The sequence below is a fragment of the Herpailurus yagouaroundi genome, unplaced genomic scaffold, assembly GCF_014898765.1.
Source record: "Herpailurus yagouaroundi ecotype Mexico unplaced genomic scaffold, PumYag 195, whole genome shotgun sequence".
Classification (NCBI taxonomy): domain Eukaryota; kingdom Metazoa; phylum Chordata; class Mammalia; order Carnivora; family Felidae; genus Herpailurus; species Herpailurus yagouaroundi.
The window spans coordinates 14,202,106-14,225,630 of NW_024412426.1; the positions used below are offsets into that span (position 1 = coordinate 14,202,106).

Sequence of the window (23,525 nt, forward strand, 5' to 3'; positions counted from 1 at the left end):
GCCAGATTTCATTCTTTCTCATTGCCACGTAGTACTCCATTGTGTATTTAAACCACAATTTCTTTATCCATCAGTTGGACAGTTCTTTGTCCATCAGTTGATGGACATTTAGGCTCTTTCCATAATTTGGCTATTGTTGAGAGTGCTGCTATAAACATTGGGGTCCAAGTGCTCCTATGCATCAGTACTCCTGTATCCCTTGGGTAAATTCCTAGCAGTGCTATTGCTGGGTCATAGGGTAGGTCTATTTTTAATTTTCTGAGGAACCTCCACACTGTTTTCCAGAGCGGCTGCACCAGTTTGCATTCCCACCAACAGTGCAAGAGGGTTCCCGTTTCTCCACATCCTCTCCAGCATCTATAGTCTCCTGATTTGTTCATTTTGGCCACTCTGACTGGCGTGAGGTGATATCTGAGTGTGGTTTTGTAAAATCAGACGTTTAACCAACTGAGCCACCTGGCGCCTCTATAGTTATAAACAGGCTTCTATTCTAGAATCAAAATAACCTAAAAACTGATTACTCAACTAGAGTTAACTTTGGTTTATTTTTCTTTTATCACCACACCTGTTATCAATTGTGTGGGTGGACTGCCACACCCAGTAAGAGAATTAGCCTGTTTATCATTAAATTTTCACAACTCCATATGACCTTATTTTAAAATCGGTAGATACTTTCCGGTAAAAAAAAAAAAAAAAAAAAAAATACAAGATTTCATCCCGATTACAATCCTCAGTTTATATATTACATCACGGGGAATTACCAAGTTTCCTTAGTATCTGGGACCGAAGCGTCCACAGCACCAATGAGAAGATAAAATACCTTAACAAACCTAGTACTATTTGCTCTCCTTGGTTTTGCAGTAAGGGGAAATCTAAGTACTGACAGGCTAGAAATCATCCACATAGGTAGTCAGTCAATGACTACACAGCAAGACTTCAAGCCGCATTTTCTTACTTCCTCCTGCCTTTCCATTTGGCTTCCTATCCATGAAAACAAACCACAAATCCATCTATACTACCTCCCCACCTTGCCCAACCAATCCAAACAGCAAGCACCTAACACCGTCCGGTCTTCAACCCCATGCCTTTGCAAACTCACACCTTTCTTCTGGCTTGGAAGCCCTCCTCCAGTCTCTCCTTCAAAGACCAAACTCAAATTCTACTTCTGTGAGACACTTCCCTCCATTCTAAACCAAGCCTCGTCCCCAACTGCGACAGTCTCCTACACCACTTAGTTACTACTAATTTACTTATTATTTACAACACAGGACTGTTTTCTGTTTTAGTATCTTATTCACCCAAACTCCCCTAATTAGCAAACCTGGTATAACGCCTTATTTATAGATCAAAGGTACTTTGAAATCAAAACCAACACTTGATTAACCTGTTGACTGAAAGGTAGTAAACCAGACTTTAATCTGAGATGTATGTTACATAGGAGGGCATAATCAAATGACTGCTGGGGCGACTGGCTGGCTCAGTGGGAAGAGCATGTGACTCTTGATCTCGGGGCTGAGTTCAAGCCCCATGTTGGATTACAGGCTACTAAAAATTTTAATTAAAAAAATAAAAATAAATAAATGACTGCTAAGAGCAATTCTTATTCTAAGAACCTAGAATTTCAAGACTGAAACTTTTAATAATATTATTAAAACAATCTAGATACCAGAACGTTCTTCATAGAACAAAGATTTGAAAACGCAAGCTCTTCCCACAAACTTTTCAACTTTACACATTTCTAGCAACCACACCCTAAAAAACCTGTTGATTGTACGGGCCTGGGTGGCTCAGTCGGTTAAGGGTCCGACTTTGGCTCAGGTCATGATCTCTCAGCCTGTGAGTTCAAGCCCCCGTGTCAGGTTCTGTGCTGACAGTTCAGAGGCTGGAGCCCGCTTCAGATTCTGTGTCTCCCTCTCTCTCTGCCCCTCCCCCCTCACTCTCTCTCTCTCTCTCTCTCTCTCCTTCAAAACTAAACATTACAAAAAATTAAAAAAACAAAACTGTTGACTGTATATTTTCCCCATCAGTACACTGTTACAATTTGCAATTCTATTCCAGTTTCAGGGTTGGCAACATATAGAGGTAGAACCAGGAAGACTACCTCATTAGAAGCAAAAGACAATTATTGACCGACTTTTCTTTCAAAATAGTCAAGTTATACTTCATATCCTGTTATTTAAAAATGTATGTACTATCATACCCAGGTCAAAACTGTAATTCAAATGATTTTTAGCAATTCTTCTCAAACACAAATTTGCCTCAAATACATTATAATTCAGAAAAGAATAATCACTAACAATATTTTGTTTGCCCTCTTAGAATTTGAAACCTTTTCAGGACTATGTTTAGCATGATTTTTTTTTTTTTTTTTTAAGTTAAAAAGCTGTCAGAGAAAGGTCTCAGCTAGTATTTTCCATTTCTTTTGCCTAATCTTCATGTAATGAATTAAGGCCTTCAAACTTACTCCTTTGACCTTAAAAGCTATTTAAAAAAGTACTAATTAAGATTCAATAAACTTACTGCTGATGGCAACTGTTATGTCTCATCAAAGCATTTTTCAAGTGGAATTTTTCATCTCTCAAAATCCATATAATTTATTCCAAAGTTCGTATCATCTATGACTGAAAAAAGTTGCTAACAGGCACTCACAGATTGCTACTAGGAGTACATTATTTTCAGGGAACAATTTTGCAATACCTACCACACGAACCTCAGAAAAATGTATTCCTTTGACCTGAAACAATTTCTAGGAACGCACCCAAGGAAAAATCGCACACACTTGAACTTTTGCTTATCTGCACTTTCTAAAGTAAACATGTTTTGCTTTTATCTTAACAGCAACAACAAAATGTGCTCTCAATCTACTCAGTTGATCAAAGCTCTGTGTGGACTGGCCAGTTTTATGATTAGATGCATCTACTGGACAAAGGGGAATGATTACAGAATAACAATATTTAAAACTTTTTTTCATATATTTTTGCCAAAGGATTCTCAAAACTTGTTACGAAAGGCATGCTCTCCAATGTTCAGACATATATCAAAAATACTGAAACTGAGTAGAACTAAAATATATCCACTGAGCTGTTATTGGTAAAACACTTAAAACAGCGCCTGGCATGTGATAAAACCAATGTTAGTGGCTCGTAGTAGATTAATTAGTTATAAAAGGGAACAAAACAGCAAAATCAAAGGTAGTGAAGAATAAGCACTATCTGTAAATTAGAAGAAAGGTAGAGAACTTCCTCAACCTGATTTAAAGAAGCCCACAGCTATCATAATTAATGGAAAGACTGAAAGCTTACTCCCTAACATCAGAACCAGGACAAGTTTGTTCACTCTTGCCAATTCTTTTTATTCACTACTGTACTGGAATTCTAGCAAGTACAATTAGGCAACAAAATGCAAAGGTATGCAGACTGGAAATAAGGAAGTAAAACTAACTCTTGGCAGACAGCATCATCTTGTACATTAAAAAATACTACAAAAACCACGCAGGCAAAAACTATTAGAGCCAATAAAGGAATTCAGGAAGGCTGCAGGATGCAGCATCAATATACAAAACCAGCTACATTTGTCTACAGCAGCAACACTCAGAAAATGAATTCCATTTACTTTCAGAAAACAAAAACAAAAACAACTCCATTTACAACAGCATCAAAAAGAACAATATACTTAGGAATAAACGTAACAAAAAAGTGCAAAACTTATACTCTGAAAAATATAAAACACTGTTGAAAGAAATTAAAGACAATCTAAATAAACGAAAAGACATCTAGTAGTCAAATTCACAAAAACAGAAAAGAGAGAATGGTGGCAGGAATGGAGGGAAATGAGGAGTTCTTTAATGGATATATACAGTTTTACAAGATGAAGAACTTTTGGAGATCTGTTGCACAACAATGTGAATATACTGAATGCTACCAAACTGTGCACTTAAAAATGATTAAAATGATAAATATTGTTAGACATATTCTTACCACAATTAGAAATTTAAAATGTAATAAATAATTCTTTTTTTTTTTTAATTTGTTTTAATGTTTATTTTTGAGACAGAGAGAGACAAAGCATGAACAGAGGAGGGTCAGAGACAGGGAGACACATAATCCAACGCAGGCTCCAGGCTCTGAGCTGTCAGCACAGAGCCCAACGCGGGGCTCGAACTCACGGACTGTGAGATCATGACCTGAGCCGGAGTTGGATGCTTAACCGACTGAGCCACCCAGGTGCCCCAAGAAATAATTCTTAAATGAGCAAAGGACTTAACAGACATTTTTCCAAATAAGATATATAAATGGCCAACAGATATGAAAAGATGCCTAACGTTCACTAATCATAAGGGAATTGCAAATCAAAACCACAATGAGATATCACCTCACACCTGACAGGAAGGCTACTATCAAGCACAGAAAATAACAAGGGTTTATGAGGATGCAAAGAGACAGAACCCTCATGAGAACAAGTGAGAATGTAAAATGTTGTAGCTGCTATGGAAAACACTATAGCTGTTCCTCAGATAATTAAAAACAGAATTCAAGGGAGGCCTGAGTGGCACAGTTGTTCAAGCGTCCGACTTTGGCTCAGGTCATGATCTTTTTTTTTTTTTTTTTTTTTTTTTTTTTTTTAAAGTTTTTTTTTTTGGGACAGAGAGAGACAGAGCATGAACGGGGGGGGGGCAGAGAGAGGGAGACACAGAATCGGAAACAGGCTCCAGGCTCTGAGCCATCAGCCCAGAGCCCGACGCGGGGCTCGAACTCACGGACCGCGAGATCGTGACCTGGCTGAAGTCAGACACTTAACCGACTGCGCCACCCAGGCACCCCAACTCAGGTCATGATCTTATGGTTCGTGGGTTGGAGCCCCACGTGGGGCTCTGTGCTGGGAGCACAGAGCCTACTTGGGATTCTCTGTCTCCCTCTCTCTCTGCCTTTCCCCCACTCAAGCTTTCCCCCTTTCAAAATAAATAAACTGCTTAAAAAAGTTTTAAAAAAATAATAAATAAAAACAGAATTGCCATATGACCCAACAATTCTACTTCTGGATATATACCTGTAAGAAATAAAAGCAGGGTCTCAAAGAAATATTTGTACTCTCATGTTCACAACAACCAAAAAGTCCAAAGGAACCCAAGTGTCCATCAATGGATGAATAAATAAGGCCTTAAAATGGAAATTCTTACTGTGATAAAAACACTTTACAGGAGAGTCACCTTAAATTTTTTTTTTTTTTAACGTTTATTTATTTTTTTGGGACAGAGAGAGACAGAGCATGAACGGGGGAGGGGCAGAGAGAGAGGGAGACACAGAATCAGAAACAGAACAGGCTCCAGGCTCTGAGCCATCAGCCCAGAGCCCGACGCGGGGCTCGAACTCACGGACCGCGAGATCGTGACCTGGCTGAAGTCGGACGCTTAACCGACTGCGCCACCCAGGCGCCCCTCACCTTAAATTTTAAGTGTATGGTACAGTACTGTTGACTAAGCACAATGCCATACATCAGATCTCTACACCTTATTCATCTTTCATAACTGAAACTTCACACCCTTTCAACAAGAACTCCCCGTTTCCTCTAGACTCTAGTAACCATCATTCAGTTTTGTTTCTACAAGTTTGACTACTTTGGATACTTCCCGTGAGTAGAATCATACAGTATTTGTTCTTCTGTAACTGGCTTACTGTACTTAGTACAAAGTCCTCTAGGTCGGGGCACCAGGGTGGCTCAGTCAGTTGAGCATGTGACTCTGGCTCAGGTCATGATTTTGCAGTTCATGAGTTCAAGCCCCACATTGGGCTCGCTGCTGTCAGTACAGGGTCCGCTTAGGATCCTGTCTCTCTCTCTCTTTCTGCCCCTCCCCTGCTTGTGCGCCCGCCCGAGCTCCCTCCTCTCTCTTAAAAATAAACATTAAAAAAAAAAAAAAAAAGAAATCCTGAAAAAAAAAAAAGAATTATGCAAACCGAGTGTAAGGAAAAAATCCTTAGGGCTATGTCAAAATGATCAGATCACAAGACAGATGTCAGCTCTTGATAGCAGTGGGTCTCAATCAGCAATGCCAGTCAGCATTATCCAGCAAACTTTTTCAAACTTAACATTCCTGGACCTTCCCCTGAGATTCTAACTAGTAGGTCTATAATGGGATCCAATAAGCTGTTTTTGTTTGTTGAGTGATTTCTTTTCATTCTATATGTTAATTTTAAGTGTCAGCTTGACTGGGCTAAGGAATGCCCAGATAGCTAATAAAACTTTACTTCTAGGTACAAGGGTGTTTCCTGAAGAGATAAGCATTTGAATCAGACTGAGTAAAGAAGATCACCCTCCCCAGTGCACGAGGGCCTGAGGATAACAAAAGGCAGAGGAAGGACAAATTTGCACTCTTGATTGGGCTGGGACATCCATCTTCTCCTTCCCTGGTTCTCAGGCCTTTGCAGACTTCGGGTTTGGACTGGAGCTACACCACTGGCTTCCTGGGGACTCCTGCTTGTAGATGGAAGATTGTGTGACTTCTCAGTCCCCATCTGAGCCAACACCTCATAATAAACCTTTCTGTGTATCTCTACGTACCCGACTGGTTCCATTTGTCTGTAGGACCCCAATGCACAAACCAACTGAATGCTGCCACTCTAAGAACGCTGTCTCAAACCTGAATCTACATATCACCTGATAATCTTATTATAGTAAGATCTTAAAAAACGAAAATAAAAAATAAAAAAATAATTATTCAGTAAAGATGAGGCGAGGCATTTCTAACAAGCTCTCAGATGCGGCAGATGACCCTAGTCCTGCTTGGGAGGCCACACTGATTGGCATGGATTGCTACTCAGAGGCCACATTTTACCCACCTGCTTATTCCTCAAAGTGAACAATTGTTAAAACAAGTGCAGAAACACATTCTATTTTCAGATCAGCATCATAACCAAGGAGGACGTCATACTTCCTGTTTTAAGTTAAACGATTCAATTTTTAGTATCTGAACCCAGAATTTTATTTTTTTTATTTTTTTTCATTTATTATTTTTTTATTTATTTACTTTTGAGAGACAAAGAGAGACAGAGTATAAGCAGGGGAGGGGCAGAGAGGGAGACACAGAATCTGAAGCAGGCTCCAGGCTCTGAGCCGTCAGCCCAGAGCCCGACGCCGCTGTGAGATCCGTGAGATCATGACCTGAGCTGAAGTCAGCTGCTCAACTGACTGAGCCACCCAAGCACCCCTAGAACCCAGAATTTTAAACCTTAATGAACTGACAATGGGGAATACTGGAAACATGTAGAAATTAGAGTCATGTAAAAGCTTTTTACAAATTGGGACATAAAGAGAAAATTTTATCTGGTGACAGAATGTTGCAATAAAAAGTGATTTTTCTGTCTCTAAGACAGACAACATGCATTATCTGAAATTCCGAAAACACAGAAGGGGAACGTTTCTACTCCATGTTGGCTCATCCCTGTGTACAAATTTCACATTTTATATCACACTAAAAGTAGCCATATGGAATAGAGATATTTCATAAATGGCTAATTAAGAGCCTAACAATCAATAAATGTCATTATGCAAACTTAAGCAGCAACATTTATATTCCTGGTGAAATCCACTTGCTGTATTTACAATTAAATTTAAGGAGGAAAAGCAAAAGAACGTTCTTTTATGAAAGAAGTCTCACGATGCCCAAGACAACTGTCTCAGAAAGTTCCATCCCTATCTGTTAACCAAACAAGGCTCAAATTTCATATCCTTATTGAAGTCAAACCCATACAAATGTCACTGTGAAACTAAATACGCTGATGCAACAGATGACATCAGCTGGAGTTGTGTTTACAGGTCTATCCATCTAAAGCATAAGCCTTGACCTTAACAACAAGCCCAGCATCATACTCTGTATTTGTGTGTTAAGCAAACTTGGATAGAAGAAGTGAAAGAACTCCCTAATCTCTCTCTCCCCCAAGCGTTATAGCCCTGTGCTGAATTAGGTTAGGTACTCTGCTAATTACTCTATGCTCATTACATCTGTTAAGAGTAATGAGTAGCACTTATTTGCAGTAATCTAATTATGCAACTGGGGAAGGAGTTCTCATTCACTTAATGTGGCGCTCCATGAGGGCAAACACATGTACTGATCACTGCTGTAGGCCCAGCACCTCACGAGGCACCACTAATTACTGATGGGTTAGGGGCTGAAGGAATGAATAAATGGATGAATGGTGTCTAAAACACGGTAGATGCCCAAAAAATGTTCACTGAGGTAATTAACAAGGGCTTATTTTCTAATTTTTTGTTCCCAGATATAGAAAACTCCATGTAATATAAATCCTAAATTAGACACACCAAACTCCACTTACATCAGTAAGGCTCACCTGTATGACATATGCAGCAATTTGCACACGTGTCACCAGTACAGGTGGCTGTGACTGGCACTTAAATCAAGCGTTCCTTTCTATTCTTTTTTTTTTTTTTCAACGTTTATTTATTTTTGGGACAGAGAGAGACAGAGCATGAATGGGGAAGGGGCAGAGAGAGAGGGAGACACAGAATCGGAAACAGGCTCCAGGCTCTGAGCCATCAGCCCAGAGCCCGACGCGGGGCTCGAACTCCCGGACCGCGAGATCGTGACCTGGCTGAAGTCGGACACTTAACCGACTGCGCCACCCAGGCGCCCCTCTATTCTCTTTATCAATTTATTTTTCACTTGTGTACCTTCACACTGCCTACCAGCACACCCACTTAGAAAGAGAGCTAAAAAGACCGCAATCCCAGGGTGCCCAGGGATTGGGAAGAGCATGTGACTCTTGATCTCAAGGTTGTGGGTTCGAGCCCTGTGTTGGGTGTAGAGATTACTAAAAATGATAAAAACTAAAAAAGAGAGAGAGAGAGAGAGAGAGAGAGAAAGATGGCAATCCCTATTCTAAAATGCTGAATTTGTTCTTATTTCATTAAATCACATCAAAAAAATTAAAAGCTTCTCTCAAGGCTGCTGTAGCTCTTCTTGATCTCTGGATCAGGTTTGCTTCTTTTTCTTTAGAGTAGCAACTAATGAACCCACTGCCATGGGCAAAGAGAAGACCCTCATCAAGATCATCAGCATGGGCCATGTGGACTCCAGCAAGCCCACCAATGCCACGCATCTCATCTACAAGGGGGGGGGGGCACTAACAGGAGAATCATCAAGAAGTGGAGGCAGCAGATAAGCAAGGGCTCCTTCAAATATGCCCAGGTGCTACACAGGCCTAAGGTGGAGGGAGAGTATGGCATCACCACTCCCATCCCTATGGAAGTCTGATACATCACCATCATCAATGTCCCAGGCCATAGGGACTTCATCAAGAATGTGATCACTGGACATCTGAAGCCAATGCACCGTGTTCATCATGGCTGTGTCATGCAGGAATTTGAAGTGGGCATCTCCAATAAGGGCAGACCTTCGAGCGCATGCTGTGGCCTACGTGCTGGGCCTGAAGCAGCCCGTGGCTCGGGATGGCCACTAATAAGAGGGACTCCACCAGGCCTACCTATAGCACTGTGCGCTTCCAGGTCACTTTAGAAGTGAGCACCTACCTCAAGAAGATCAGCTACAATCCGGCCGCATGGCCTTTGTGCCCATCTCGGGCTGGCACAGCGACAACATGCCCTGGCTGGAAGGTCAGTAGGACAGATGAAAACACCACCCGGTGACAGCTAGAAGTCTCCGGATTCTACCCTCCCACCCACTAACCCAGTCAATAAGTCCTAAGACTGCCTCTGCAAGACATGTACAAGATCAGAGGCACTGCAGGCACTTGGGGGGCTCAGTCAGTTAAGGGTCTGACTCTTCATTTCAGCTCAGGTAATGATCTCATGGTTCATGGGTTCAAGTCTCACATCAGGCTCCACACTGACAGCATGGAGCCTGCTCGGGATTCTCTCTCCCTCTCTTTGCCTCTCCCTAACTGGCTCATGTGTACTCTCTCATATTAAATAAATAAACTTTAAAAAAAAAAAAAAAGAAAAAGATCAGGCATTGTGCCAAGGGGCCAGTGGAGACTGGCTTCCTGAAATCTGGGACGGTGGTCACCCTCGTCTCCACCAACCCTCACCAGAGGTCTGTGGAGAAGCACCACGAGGCCTGTCTAAGGCCCTGTCTGGTGACAACGTGGGTTTCAACATGAAGAATGTGTCTGTGAAAGACATTCCTCATAGAAAAGTAGGTGGAGACAGCAGGAACGACTTCCCCCATGGCAGGTGGCAATGTTGTGGCACAGGTGATTGTCTTAAACCACCCTAGGCAGATCCGTGCTGGCCAAACCCCAGTGCTGGACAGCCATACAGCTCACATCTCCTGAACTGAGGGAAAAGACTGACCAACGCTTGGGCAAGAAGACAGAAGACAACTGAAAGCCCTGAAGCCTGGTGACGCAGCCACTGTACAAACAGTCCCCAGCAAGGCCTTGAGTGTGGAGACCTTCTCTGAGTACCCACCACTAGGCCATTAGGGACATGAGACAAATGGTGGCCCTTGAAGTTATCAAGGCAATAGATAAGAAGTCATCCCCTGCCAGCAAGGTCCCGGAATCAATGGTAACGAAGAATGTCCTCTTCAGTGTCCTAAGCAATCTTCACTATAAAAATTACTTAACAAGACTCTTAAAAACTGAGAACTGAGGGTTGATGGGGGGTGGGAGGGAGGGGAGGGTGGGTGATGGGTATTGAGGAGGGCACCTTTTGGGATGAACACTGGGTGTTGTATGGAAACCAATTTGACAATAAACTTCATATATTGAAAAAAAAAAACAAAGTGTATAAAGGACTGATACAACTCAACATCCAAAAAACAAATAATCTGATTGACAAATGGGCAGAAGACCTGAATAGACATTAATCCAAAGAGGACATACAAATGGCCAACAAACATATGAAAAAATGGTCAACATCAATAATCATCAGGAAAATGCAAATCAAAATCACAATGAGATATCATCCTATACCTATCAGAATGGCTAAAATTAAACAGATAAGAAATGACAAGGATTGGTAAGGAAGCAAAAAAAAAAAAGGAACCCTCATGTGCTGTTGGTGGGAATGTAAATTGGTACAACCACTGGGGAAAACAGTATGGAATTTCCTCAAAACAGTAAAAACAGATCTACCATAAGATCCAATAATTCCACTACTAGGTATTTACCCAAAGAAAATAAAAACACCAATTCAAGAAGATATACACACCCCTATGTGTATTGCAGCATTATTTTCAATAGCCAAGATATAAAATCAACCCTAGTGTCCCTGATGGACAGACAAGAAAGGTGTAATACATATCTATAGTGGAATATTATACAGCCATAAAAAGACAAACTGTGACAACATGAATGGACCCAGAAGGTATTATGTTAAGTGAAATAAGTCAGACAGAGAAAGACAAATACACATGATGTCACTCGTGTGGAATCCCTAAAAAAATGAATAAACAGAAAGCAGAATCAGAAAAAAAATAAAATAAAATAAAATAAAAAAATAAAAATTACTTAACAGTCTATGTATTTACTGAGGAAGATTAATAAAACTTAAGTAGCCAGGAAAAAAACAAAACAAAACAAAAGTAAAGGCCTTACCATTACTAGATATCCCTAGGGACTCTTCTGAAGGCTTTCTCTCATCTTCCTTTTCTTCAAAATTATCCCCGGACCTTGACGGCCGTTTTCTGAGAGATGTTGTCTCTTCACCCACCATTGTAATGTCTAGGAAGGAAGACATGAAAAGCTTTTGTAAGGGAGGAAAACTTCCTTTCTTCCCTTCCAGGTTTCTGGGGTGGTCTGATAATTAAATTGACATAAGACAGGTTAACAGGAGAAAAACAAATTTAAATCTGTATGTACGGGAGCCCATAAAAATTGGGGACAAAAGAAGTGAACAAAGCAGGCAACCCTGTACCTTTTTAGACAAAGAAACAATGTGTGAAGAACTGACAAGACAAAAGGGCTTGGACTTGAGGTAGTAAATTAGTGAAGTAACAAGGTTTGTTAAACAGCCTTCTCAGTTTGATCGAAAAGAAAAAGGAAAGGACCCAAATAAATAAAATCAAGAATGAAAGAGGAGAGATCACAACACAGCAGAAATAAAAACAATAATAAGAGAATATTATGAGCAGTTATATGCCAATAAAATGGGCAATATGGAAGAAGTGAACAAATTTCTAGAAACATATACACTACCAAAACTGAAATAGGAAGAAATAGAAAATTTGAACAGACCCATAACCAGTAAGGAAATCGAGTTAGTAATCAAAAATCTCCCAAAAAACAAGAGTCTAGGACCAGGTGGCTTTCCAGGGGAATTCTACCAAACATTTAAGGAAGAGTTAACACCTATTCTCTTGAAACTGTTCCAAAAAATAGAAAAGGAAAACTTCCAAACTCTTGCTATGAAGCCAGCATTACCTTCATTCCAAAACGAGACAGAGACCCCACTAAAAAGGAGAACTACAGACCAATTTCCATGATGAACATGGATGCAAAAATCCTCAACAAGATATTAGCCAACCAGCTCCAACAATTATTCACCATGACCAAGTGGGATTTATACCTGGGATGCAGGGATGGTTCAGTATCTGCAAAACAACGTGATTCATCACATCAATTAAACAAAGGGCAAGAACCATATGATCCTCTCAATAGATGCAGAGAAAGCATGTGACAAAATACAGCATCCTTTCTTGATAAAACCCCTCAAGAAAGTAGGGATAGAAGGATCATACCTCGAGATTACAAAAGCCATATATTGACTCAAAGCTAATATCATCCTCAATGGGGAAAAACTGGGAGCTTTCCCCCTAAGGGCAGGAACAAGACAGGGATGTCCACTCTCACCACTGTTATTCAACATAGTATTGGAAGTCTTAGCCTCTGCAATCAGTCAACACAAAGAAATAAAAGGCATCCAAATCGGCCAGGAGGAGGTCAAACTTTCACTCTTCACAGATGACATGATACTCTACGTGGAAAACCCTAAACATTCCACCAAAAAATTGCTAGAATTGATTCATGAATTCAGCAAAGTTGCAGGATATAAAATCAACGCACAGAAATCGGTTGCATTCCTATACACCAACAATGAAGCAACAACAGAAAGAGAAACCAAGAAATCGATCCCATTTACAGTTGCACCAAAAACCATAAGATACCTAGGAATAAATAGAACCAAAGAGGTGAAAAATCTATACACTGAAAACTATAGAAAGCTGATGAAAGAAATTGAAGACACAAAAAAATGGAAAGATTCCATGCTCCAGGATAGAAAGAACAAATATTGTTAAAATGTCAATACTACCCAAAGCAATCTACATATTCAATGCAATCCCTACCAAAATAACACCAGCATTCTTCACAGAACTAGAACAAACAATCCTAAAATTTGTATAGAACCAGAAAAGACCCCGAATAGCCAAAGCAATCTTGAATAAGAAAACCAAAGCAGGTGGCATCACAATCCCAGACTCCAAGCTATACTACAAAGCTATAATCAAGACATTATGGTACTGGCACGAGAAGAGACACTCAGATCAATGGAACAGAACAGAGAACCCAGAAATGGACCCACAAACCCATGGCCAACTAATCTTTGACAAAGCAGGAAAGAATATCCAATGGAATAAAGGCAGTCTCTTCAGCAAGTGGTGCTGGGAAAACTGGACAGCAACACACAGAAGAATGAATCTGGACCACTTTCTTACACCCTACACAAAAATAAACTCAAAATGGATGAAAGACCTAAATGTAAGACAGAAAGCCATCAATATCCTCGAGGAGAAAGCAGGCAAAAACCTCTTTCGTCTTGGCCACAGCAACTTCTTACTCAACACGTCTCCAGAGGCAAGGGAAACAAAAGCAAAAATGAACTACTGGGACCTCATCAACATAAAAAGCTTCTGCACAGCGAAGGAAACAATCAGCAACACTAAAAGGCAACCGACAGAATGGGAGAGGATATTTGCAAACAACATATCAGATAAAGGGTTAGTATCCAAAATCTATAAAGAACTTATCAAACTCAAAAAACAAATAGTCCAGTGAAGAAATGAGCAAAAGACATGAATAGACACTTCTCCAAAAAAGACATCCAGATGGCCAACCGACACATGAAAAAAATGCTCCACATCGCTCATCATCAAGGAAATACAAATCAAAACCACAATGAGATACCACCTCATCCCTGTCAGAATGGCTAACATTAACTCAGGCAACAACACATGTTGGTGAGGATGCAGAGAAAGAGGATCTCTTTTGCACTGTTGGTGGGAATGCAAGCTGGTGCAGCCACTCTGAGAACAGCACGGAGGTTCCTCAAAAAATTAAAAACAGAACTACCATGGGGCGCCTGGGTGGCGCAGTCGGTTAAGCGTCCGACTTCAGCCAGGTCCCGATCTCGCGGTCCGGGAGTTCGAGCCCCGCGTCAGGCTCTGGGCTGATGGCTCAGAGCCTGGAGCCTGTTTCCGATTCTGTGTCTCCCTCTCTCTCTGCCCCTCCCCCGTTCATGCTCTGTCTCTCTCTGTCCCAAAAATAAATAAACGTTCAAAAAAAAAAGAAAATTAAAAAAAAAAAAAAAAGAAAAAAGAAAAACAGAACTACCCTACGACCAGCAATTGCACTACTAGGTATTTATCCAAGGGATACAGATACGCTGTTTTGAAGGGACACATGCGCCCCTATGTTTATAGCAACACTATCAACAATAGCCAAAGTATGGAAAGAGCCCAAATGTCCATCGATGGATGAATGCATAAAGAAGATGTAATATATATTTACAACGGTGGATTACTCGGCAATCAAAAAGAATGAAATCTTGCCATTTGCAACTACATGGATGAACTGGAGGGGATTATGCTAAGTGAAATTGGTCAGAGAAAGATAAATATCCTATGACTTCACTCCTATGAGGACTTTAAGAGAGAAAACAGACGAACATAAGGGAAGGGAAACAAAAATAATATAAAAACAGGGAGGGAGACAAAACAGAAGAGACTCATAAATATGGAGAACAAACAGAGGATTACTGGAGGGGGGTGTGGGAGGGGGGATGGGCTAAATGGGTAAGGGGCACTAAGGAATCTACTCCTGAAATCATTGTTGCACTATATGCTAATTTGGATGTAAACTAAAAAAAATAAAATTAATAAAAAAATTACATTAAATTAAAAAATAAACAAAAAAAAACCAGCCTTCTTAGCCCTAAATTCCTTGGTGATAGGGATGCCTTCTACCCTCCTAGTACAGGGAGGATACCTTTCACATGGTATCCTCTGTTTTCAGAGGTCTGTTTTCAGGCAGACAAAAGAGGGTTGGAGTGTCTTCCTTGCACTGGATGTTAAGTAACTTTAATTCAAAATAATCAATATGCCAAAGTGGCACATTCTGACGTGGCATATTTGCTCCCCTTCAAAGTATCTGGCTTAAGCAAATGTCACAGTATCACCATATTTAGGAGAGGTGGAAAATGACATTCTCTTCCTTTGGTTTTACCTTCATCATGGGTAAGCATTTTCTGAGTACCACATACTATAAAAAATTTAAAGAAATTAGTCCTTAAAAAAATAATAGGCTTCAAAGGCCCTTATTTAAACAAAGCCCCATTTTTTTTTTTTTTTTTGGAGAGAGAGAGAGAGAGAGAGGCAGAGAGCAAGGGAGACACAGAATTGGAAGCAGGCTCCAGGCTCTGAGCTGTCAGCACAGGGCCTGACTCAGGGCTCGAACCCACAAACCACAAGATCATGACCTAGGCCAAAATCAAGAGATGGATGCTAAACCAGCTGAGCCAGCCAGGTGTCCCACAAAAACCCCATCTGTAAAGAACAATTTAGTTGAACAAGGCAGATGCATATGAAAAATTAAGAATTAAATAACAGAAGGTAAGTACACAGACGCCACAAAGTAGGGTATACTTAACATCAAGGGGTGCCTGGGTGGCTTAGTAGGTTAGGCGTCTGATTCTTGATTTCAGCTCAGGTCACGATCTCATGATTCATGAGATTGAGCCCTGCATCGGGCTCTGTGCTGAACAGCGTGTAGTCTGTTTAGGACTCTCGCTCTCTCTCTCTCTCTCTCTCTCTCAGTCCCTCCCCTGCTCTCTCTTTCTCAAAAATAAATAAACATAAAAAAAAAGTCAACTCAATGGTAAAAACAATACCTGAAATTCAGAGACAGAAGAGATCATTAAGAGATACAAACTTTTCATAGAAAAGGTATTTGAACGGAGTCCTAAAGGATGAGAACAGAGCACTCTATGGATGGGAAAGGATTAAAACAAGGTCCTTATAAGATGTGTTAGAGATCATAAATTGATCAGGCTACTTTACTAGAGGACAGGAAGCAAGCTCTTGTTGAGTATCTAAAAGTTCAAGGACTCTGCTGGGTGCTTTAAGTTTTTTCATCCAATCTTCATAGCTCTGCAAAAAAGATATTATTAATCGCAGTTCACATAAGAAAAAATAAGGCTCAGAGTAGTACTGTCAACGCCCTCTGTGCATACACCAGAAACATACCTATAGTAGAACGAGTTGAGTTTATTAAGAATGTGCACGAAGGGAAACTGTGGGGAATCTCAGAATACCAGAAATGACTTAAGATTTGGGACTTGGCTAGATGATTTTTGGAAAAGTCCAAAGAAGTAGGGGTTGACTCTGGCTTGGGTGCAGTCAGAAAGCAGAACAATGTCATGATCAGTAGATCAACAAATCTTCTCCACAGAGAGGCTAAAGCTATAACCAGTAGAGCAGCAACAATCATTCACATTAGCCTGGAGAGGGGGGTGGTAGAAATTTTATGACTTGGACGATGTTCACATTTTGTCTAGGTTAAGACATGATTATAGCATGTTGTTTCTGTCTTGATCCACGACGATCACAGAGTAGCCTTGTCTGCTGCTGACATTCAGTGAAATTGTTTGTGGTCGACAGAAGGACACCAAGAAGACCCAGATGGTAAATGCCAGGCTTGCCCACAACATCGCGGCCTCGTTGACAGTATCAGCACAGCTCGGGGATGCCAAGGCTTTCCTTCTCTTCCCAGTAACTTGCCCAGGACCACACAGGGCCAGATTTTAACCTGGGTCAGATCCAAACCACAAACATCATTAACTATCTGCATGGTTTTTTTAAGTCGGTAACAGAGAAATGTGATGAGGGAAAAGACTAGAAAGGAGAGCTAAACTATAAAGGCCTAAGAAACGAGCACTTATTTTTCAGTTAGGCAGTGGTAAGCCCATTCTAAACACTGAAAAATATGATCAAAGTCAAATTTTAGGCAGATCAACACAGTACAAGGTTAACTCCAAAGCAGTATTTTACTGTGTTTTCCTTAATGTGAAGCAAAAAGGAAAACAAAGTACTTATTTTTAAAGCTTTATATTTTTAAATTCTAATATTACGGCCTTTCTAAACTTTTATGTTACAATGTCCTTTCCCGTACAAAATGCAGTACATGGAGAGTTTGATTGTTTCCTTAAATATCACTGCTCAGCAACGTAAAAATCTGGCTAATCTAGATCAATTTCCTTCTAATTTTTTCAGAAATCAAATAAATGAAACAAAATTATGGAACAGCAGATGAATACATGAAGTAGAAATTTTAGGAGACCCATAAGAGCCAATTCAGAGGAACCTAGGAAAGAGGTCAGGGCAACTGATGAATTTAATTAAAAGTGCTTTGTGTTAACAGTGACAGAGGAAGCCAGAGGGCATCCAACTCTCCAACAGAGAGATCAGAGAAGAACTGACCACTGGGGGATGCCTTCAGAGTGAGACATCAGGAAGTAGAAAAGAAATCAGTGGGCATTTGGGTGGCTCAGTCAGTTAAGCATCCGACTCTTGGCTTCAGTTCAGGTCATCTCATGGTTTCGTGGGTTTGAGCCCCATATCTGTGATGACAGTGCAGAGTCTGCTCGGGATTCTCCCTCTTTCTCTGCCCTCCCCTGCTCATGCTGTCTCTGTCTCTCTCAAAATAAATAAATAACCTTACAAAAGGGGGGGGGGCAGGGAGAAAAGAAATCAGGGAAGAAAACAACATAGATAGAAAGATCCAAGGGGCACCTGGGTGGCTCAGTCAGTTAAGGGTCTAATTCTTGGCTTCAGCTCAGGTCATGATCTCATGGTTCGGGAGTTTGAGTCCCACATCAGGTTCTGTACTGACAGTGCGGTGCCTGTTTGGGATTCTCTCTCCCTCTCTCTCTGCCCCTCCTTCAATTGCTCTCTCTTAAAATAAATAAACTTAAAAAAAATTAAAGAAAATAAACACCTTTATGTATCCTACTCAGCAAGATCTATGACAATTGTTCTTAATCGAGACTAGGGAGGGGTGCCCTAGATTTCTAGGGTATGCAAAAACTTCAATTATTTCAATAACTGAAATAAATAATTATACATTTTATTACATAAAGCACGCTGTACAGGATGGCTAAAACAATGCTACTTTGCTTTTGGCCGAGACTATCAATTCACTGAGAAATCAATTCTCAAGCTGATTAAAAGCACTAAATAAGAGGTGAAAAAAATACTAAAACAAGTTGACAAATGCTGCTTAAAAAGCCAAAACAAAAAACAAAAAACTTAAGCCTGAATACCCTACAGAATAATGAAAACATTACTAAAAGAGTTCTTGGTAAGGAGACCAGGGGCCAACAACCATTAAGTTGTTCTTCCGGGTTACTAGAGAAGAAAGCTTTACTTCAAAAGCGAGAGCACAGGTACAAGGTCTGTACAATTATTCTGCCACAATTTAAATCTTATTAAAATATTAATACTTATTAAAGTATTAAAATACTTATTTTAGAAGTGAGCCCAAGAAGAAAAGTGTTTACATAACAAAATCTTTGTATCCTAATCCACACGAACTTCTTTGGCCTTGATTTCCCCTACTTAGCAGAAGTGAGAACTACGAAGGCACAGGATTTGACATCTGTACCCCAAGAAGTAGTTTACATGCCTGCTCCGTCATATCACGGTATCCTCGCTAAATCCTCCAACCTCTCTGGAACCTGTTTCTTCATCTAGAAAATGAAGATAAATACTACTGCACAGAGCGATAACAAAAGAAGATAATACACACTAAAGTGCCATCATTATTCACAACCACGTTTGAAAAATTAACTAAGTAATCTGATACGCACATATCTACCTCCTGTATGCTAAATGGCAGTCAAACATTAAGCCACATCATCCCTCAAATTCTAGTGTTTGCTTTTATGATGTACCGGATGAGGGTAAACAAAGGGCCATATTTATCTACCTTCTCAAATGCAGCTCAAGTACCGTGTGGCTTCTAAGAAAACATTAACAAATTGTATTACTGTCATACATACAGATGTTAGGAAAGATAAATCACTTAAAATGGCTCACCTCAACGTTGATCAAATCCTCAGATCATGTAAATCATAAGATTATGAGGGGATATCTGAATCTCACTCACTCCCCCCATCTCTCCCCACCGCTAATTTTTCCACACTTCTTTAACTTCAACATCCACGTACACAGATCCATCCAATACCCTGGGCCGCCAGCTCCCTGACTTCCTCCCGTCTCCAACAAGCTGTTCTCATGTTCCAGTCACACCTTCCCCTTGACCTCACTGTTAACCAACAACTGTACCATGTCCATAATTCTGATTTCCAGCAGGTGAACTACTGATGTTCCCTCCAACGCCATTCTTCTCACGGCCTTACCTATCTCAGTTAATGGTTAATTGTCTTCCCCAGTTTAGTCTTTGCCCAGATTTTAAACAAAGCCGAGGAGCCATCCTCAATTCTTTACTTTCCCTTACCCAATCCAGCAGCACGTCCATTTTAGGCTGCCCTCAAAATAAATGCCCAACTCCGATGTCTTCTCACCACATCCTCCACCTCTACCAGAGTCAAAGTCACTGTCTCATCTCACTGTAGCCTCCTAACTGGTCTTTCTCCATTTTCTCCTTTCTGGTCTACTTTTTTTTTTTAACATAGTACCCAGATTAATCCTTTTAAGGTTAAGTCAGAGCAAGTCACTCCCCTGATCAAAACCCTTCAAACACTGAATTTTGTTCCAACTCCTCACCATTGTCTAATAACTCTTCCATGATCTGCCACTCACTCCCTGCCCCTCCCCTGCACCCTCAACTTCCCACAACCCTTTCACTTGCTCTGCTCTAGTGACTCTGGCCTTTTGCTGTTCCTGGAATAAGCCACAGCATTCCTACTCACAGGCCTTTGCTATTTCCTTTGCCTGGACTATCTCCCTCAAATACAAGGCTTTCTCCTTCACTTCATTTAAGTTCTCTGCTCAAACATCCCCTCCTTGGGGTCTCCCCTGTCTACCTTAACTAAACGCTCTTGCACCGTATTACTCTCTTATCCCTTACCTTCCTTTACTTTCCTTCAGAACACTTACTGCCCAAAGCATTATAGTGTTTATTGTCTATCAACCCACAAGACGACAATCCCCATGAAAAGAATTTTGTCTTGTTCACTATTTTATCCAAGTATCTAGAACCATGCCTGGCACATACACTGCACTTAATACACATTTTTTAAGTGAAAAAAGTGTTACCAAGTATTTTCACATGTGTTAAGGAAATGAAATAACTGGTGCACCTGGCTGGATCAGTCAGTAGAGCACGTGACTGACTCTTAATGTCTGGGTCGTGAGTTTAAGCCCCACACTGGGCATGGAGCCTACTTAAAAAAACAAAAAAAAAGTGCTGAATAAATAAATACTACTTAAAAAAATAAAGAGGAAATGAAGGAACTGAAACAAACGTCCACTTCCTATGTCCTGAAGTGATCATTAAACAAACAGCAAGAAAGCTGAAATGGTGTTCACTTTTATCTCTAACTTTACCTATTAACACCAAAAGATAAATATAAAAGTTAATGAGGGCATTTACCTAGCTTGGGATTTAAATTATATATTTATATATAAATATACATAAAAATGGGGCACCTGGGTGGCTCAGTCGGTTAAGCATCCGACTTCGGCTCGGGTCATGATCTCACAGTTTGTGGGTTCGAGCCCCACATCAGGCTCTGTGCTGACAGCTCAGAGCCTGGAGCCTGCTTTGGATTCTGTGTCCCTCTCTCTTTCCGCCCCACCCCTGCTTATGCTCTGTCTCTCTCTTTCAAAAACGAATAAACATTTAAAAAAAATTTTTTTTAATTAAATAAATAAATAAAAATAAACATACATAAAAATGATCTGTTCTAGAGCTCAGGATTCTTCATCAGCAACTGCTATTCAGGACCCAATTCTACACTCAGGTTGTCTAAGAAACAATTTGCTGACAAATGCCATGCCCTTTGCTCCACTGGAAAATCTCTTAAACTTGAGATTATCCTCCTGAAGTGATTCAAATAATTAGAAAAATATTATTAATAATGGTAAGTTTCCTTTAGTGGGTAGTTACTATCTGCTATGCTCTCTGATAAGACTTTTTGTTTTTTGTTTTTTTTTTTTAATTTTTTTTTCAACTTTTTTTTTTTTTTTATTTATTTTTGGGACAGAGAGAGACAGAGCGTGAACGGGGGAGGGGCAGAGAGAGAGGGAGACACAGAATCGGAAACAGGCTCCAGGCTCCGAGCCACCAGCCCAGAGCCCGACGCGGGGCTCGAACTCACGGACCGCGAGATCGTGACCTGGCTGAAGTCGGACGCTTAACCGACTGCGCCACCCAGGCGCCCCTGATAAGACTTTTTGTACATTACCTCCTTTAATCCTAACAATAACCCTAGGAAATAGGTAATCCTGGCGGCATCCTCAACCAGAAAAGGGCAGTGACTGCCGGAAGCATAACTATAGATGACAGTAAAGAAAAAAAAAAAACTTTTAAAAGTTTTTAAGGAATCAACATTAAAAATGAAAGCAAGAACAGGTCTTTCAGTGTAGGATCAAACGGGTTAGGTTTCTAATAAGTCCCATAAATCATCACTGTGTCAAAGCAGACCTTCAAGTTCATGCTCTAATGACCCTGGTGCACCTTAAAAAGGCTATGTTAGTTTAAACACAGAAGGCAAGAAGAAAGCTTTTTAATTTGCATTGAAAAAAAATGTGTTAAAAAAGATAGAAAAAGGAAAAAAAATGTGTTTCTGACACTTGAAAGTATACACCAACTATGTGAAAATTCATGTAGATAGATTAAGTATCTCTTTCTACAGTGATGGTAGATAAATGTGTTGTAATAATACAGAGGTCTACCCCATTACCCTGTGTATGTACACACACACACACACACACACACACACACACACACACACACGAGAAGGTATAACAAACCATTTAGGGAAGTCAAACAAATCCTCACAGAGGAAATGATATTAAAGCCAGAGTTGAAAGAAAAAACAGAAGTTCCAATGTATCAAAACGGATGGGAAGAAGAGAGCATTCTACGATAAGCATGGACAAGTAGAGACCTTGGTGACAGATTCACTATTTCAAGTATTTTATTGAGGTCTACTGCAGTACCAAGCCCTGGGATACAAAGATGACTCTAACAGCCTGTGCCCTCAAGGACTAAAAATCTAGCGATTTTTAAATTATAACATAATATAATTATAACATAATTATAACACCCAGTGATATTATAGAACAGTAGTAGCTGAGATGCACAGAGTATTAAGGAAATACAGGCCTGGCGCCCAACAGGACTTAGGGGCCATCAGGAAAGGTCTCCTGAAAAAAGTAAAATCTAGGTTAAATCTTAAAGGAAGAGAAGGAATAATGCTGGAGCATGAAAGGACAAGAACAAAAGGTCAAGGGCCCTTAGGGCTGATTAGAAAGAGTTTCCAACTTACAAAAACAAGGAGCTGCAGGGGTTTTTAAACAACAGGGTGGGGAGGCTGGCAGGCTCAGCGAGCGAAGCGCTCGTCACTCTTGACCTCGGGATTGTGAGTTCAAGCCCCTGGTTGCATGCAGAGACTACTTTTTTAAAAACATTTAAAATATATACATAAAAAAGAAACAGGAAGGTGACTTCATATTTGTCTTTCAGTAAGATAATTCAGACACCAGTGTAGAAGATGAGAGACTGGCAGAGAGAACAATTAGTACACACACACACAAAAAGATAAAGGCCTGAAATAAGGCTCAAACGGCAGGTGATGATTAAATGAACAAATGATTTCATGAAGAAATTAGAGATAAGGGAGATAAATCTACAAACATTAAGCTGAGGCATTGATGATATCCAGGTGGCTACATCCAGAAGGCATCCAGAAATGTAGATCCAGAGTTTTGTAATTCGGCTGAGGTTATGGGTGTACCATAGAGATACGTGACTACAGAAGAGAAAGGAGAGGGTAAGTTCAGCATGATGTGCCTGTGGGTCAGCCCAGTGACAATGAAAAGCAGGCAGGTGAACATACAAGTCGAGACTGGAGACAGAGATCTGGATTCATCGGTGGCAGCAGCTATGGCCAAACCACAGGAAGGAAATCACCCAGGGAGAGACCATAAATCAAGGTACCTAGGAGGAGACACCTAGCAGGCTCAGTCAGAAGAGTGTGCAACTCTTGATCTCCAGGTCGTGGGTTCAAGCTCCACGCTGGGTGCAGAGATT

General features: G+C 40.5%; 1 protein-coding gene across 2 annotated transcripts in view; it reads right to left on the reverse strand.

Moving 5' to 3' along the window:
• The window catches only part of SOAT1 (sterol O-acyltransferase 1), an 84,012-nt gene that overhangs the window by 57,481 nt on the left and 3,006 nt on the right, over positions 1 to 23,525 (reverse strand). Inside the window, exons 2-3 of one of the 2 annotated variants that reach the window (XM_040446641.1) lie at positions 23,433 to 23,525; positions 11,571 to 11,696 (exon numbers count right to left, since the gene is read on the reverse strand). In XM_040446641.1, the coding sequence (XP_040302575.1) occupies positions 11,571 to 11,688 (118 nt within the window). In that variant the 5' untranslated portion in view covers positions 11,689 to 11,696; positions 23,433 to 23,525. The remainder of the gene's footprint in view (positions 1 to 11,570; positions 11,697 to 23,432) is intronic. The other variant, XM_040446640.1, reaches the window with a different exon arrangement.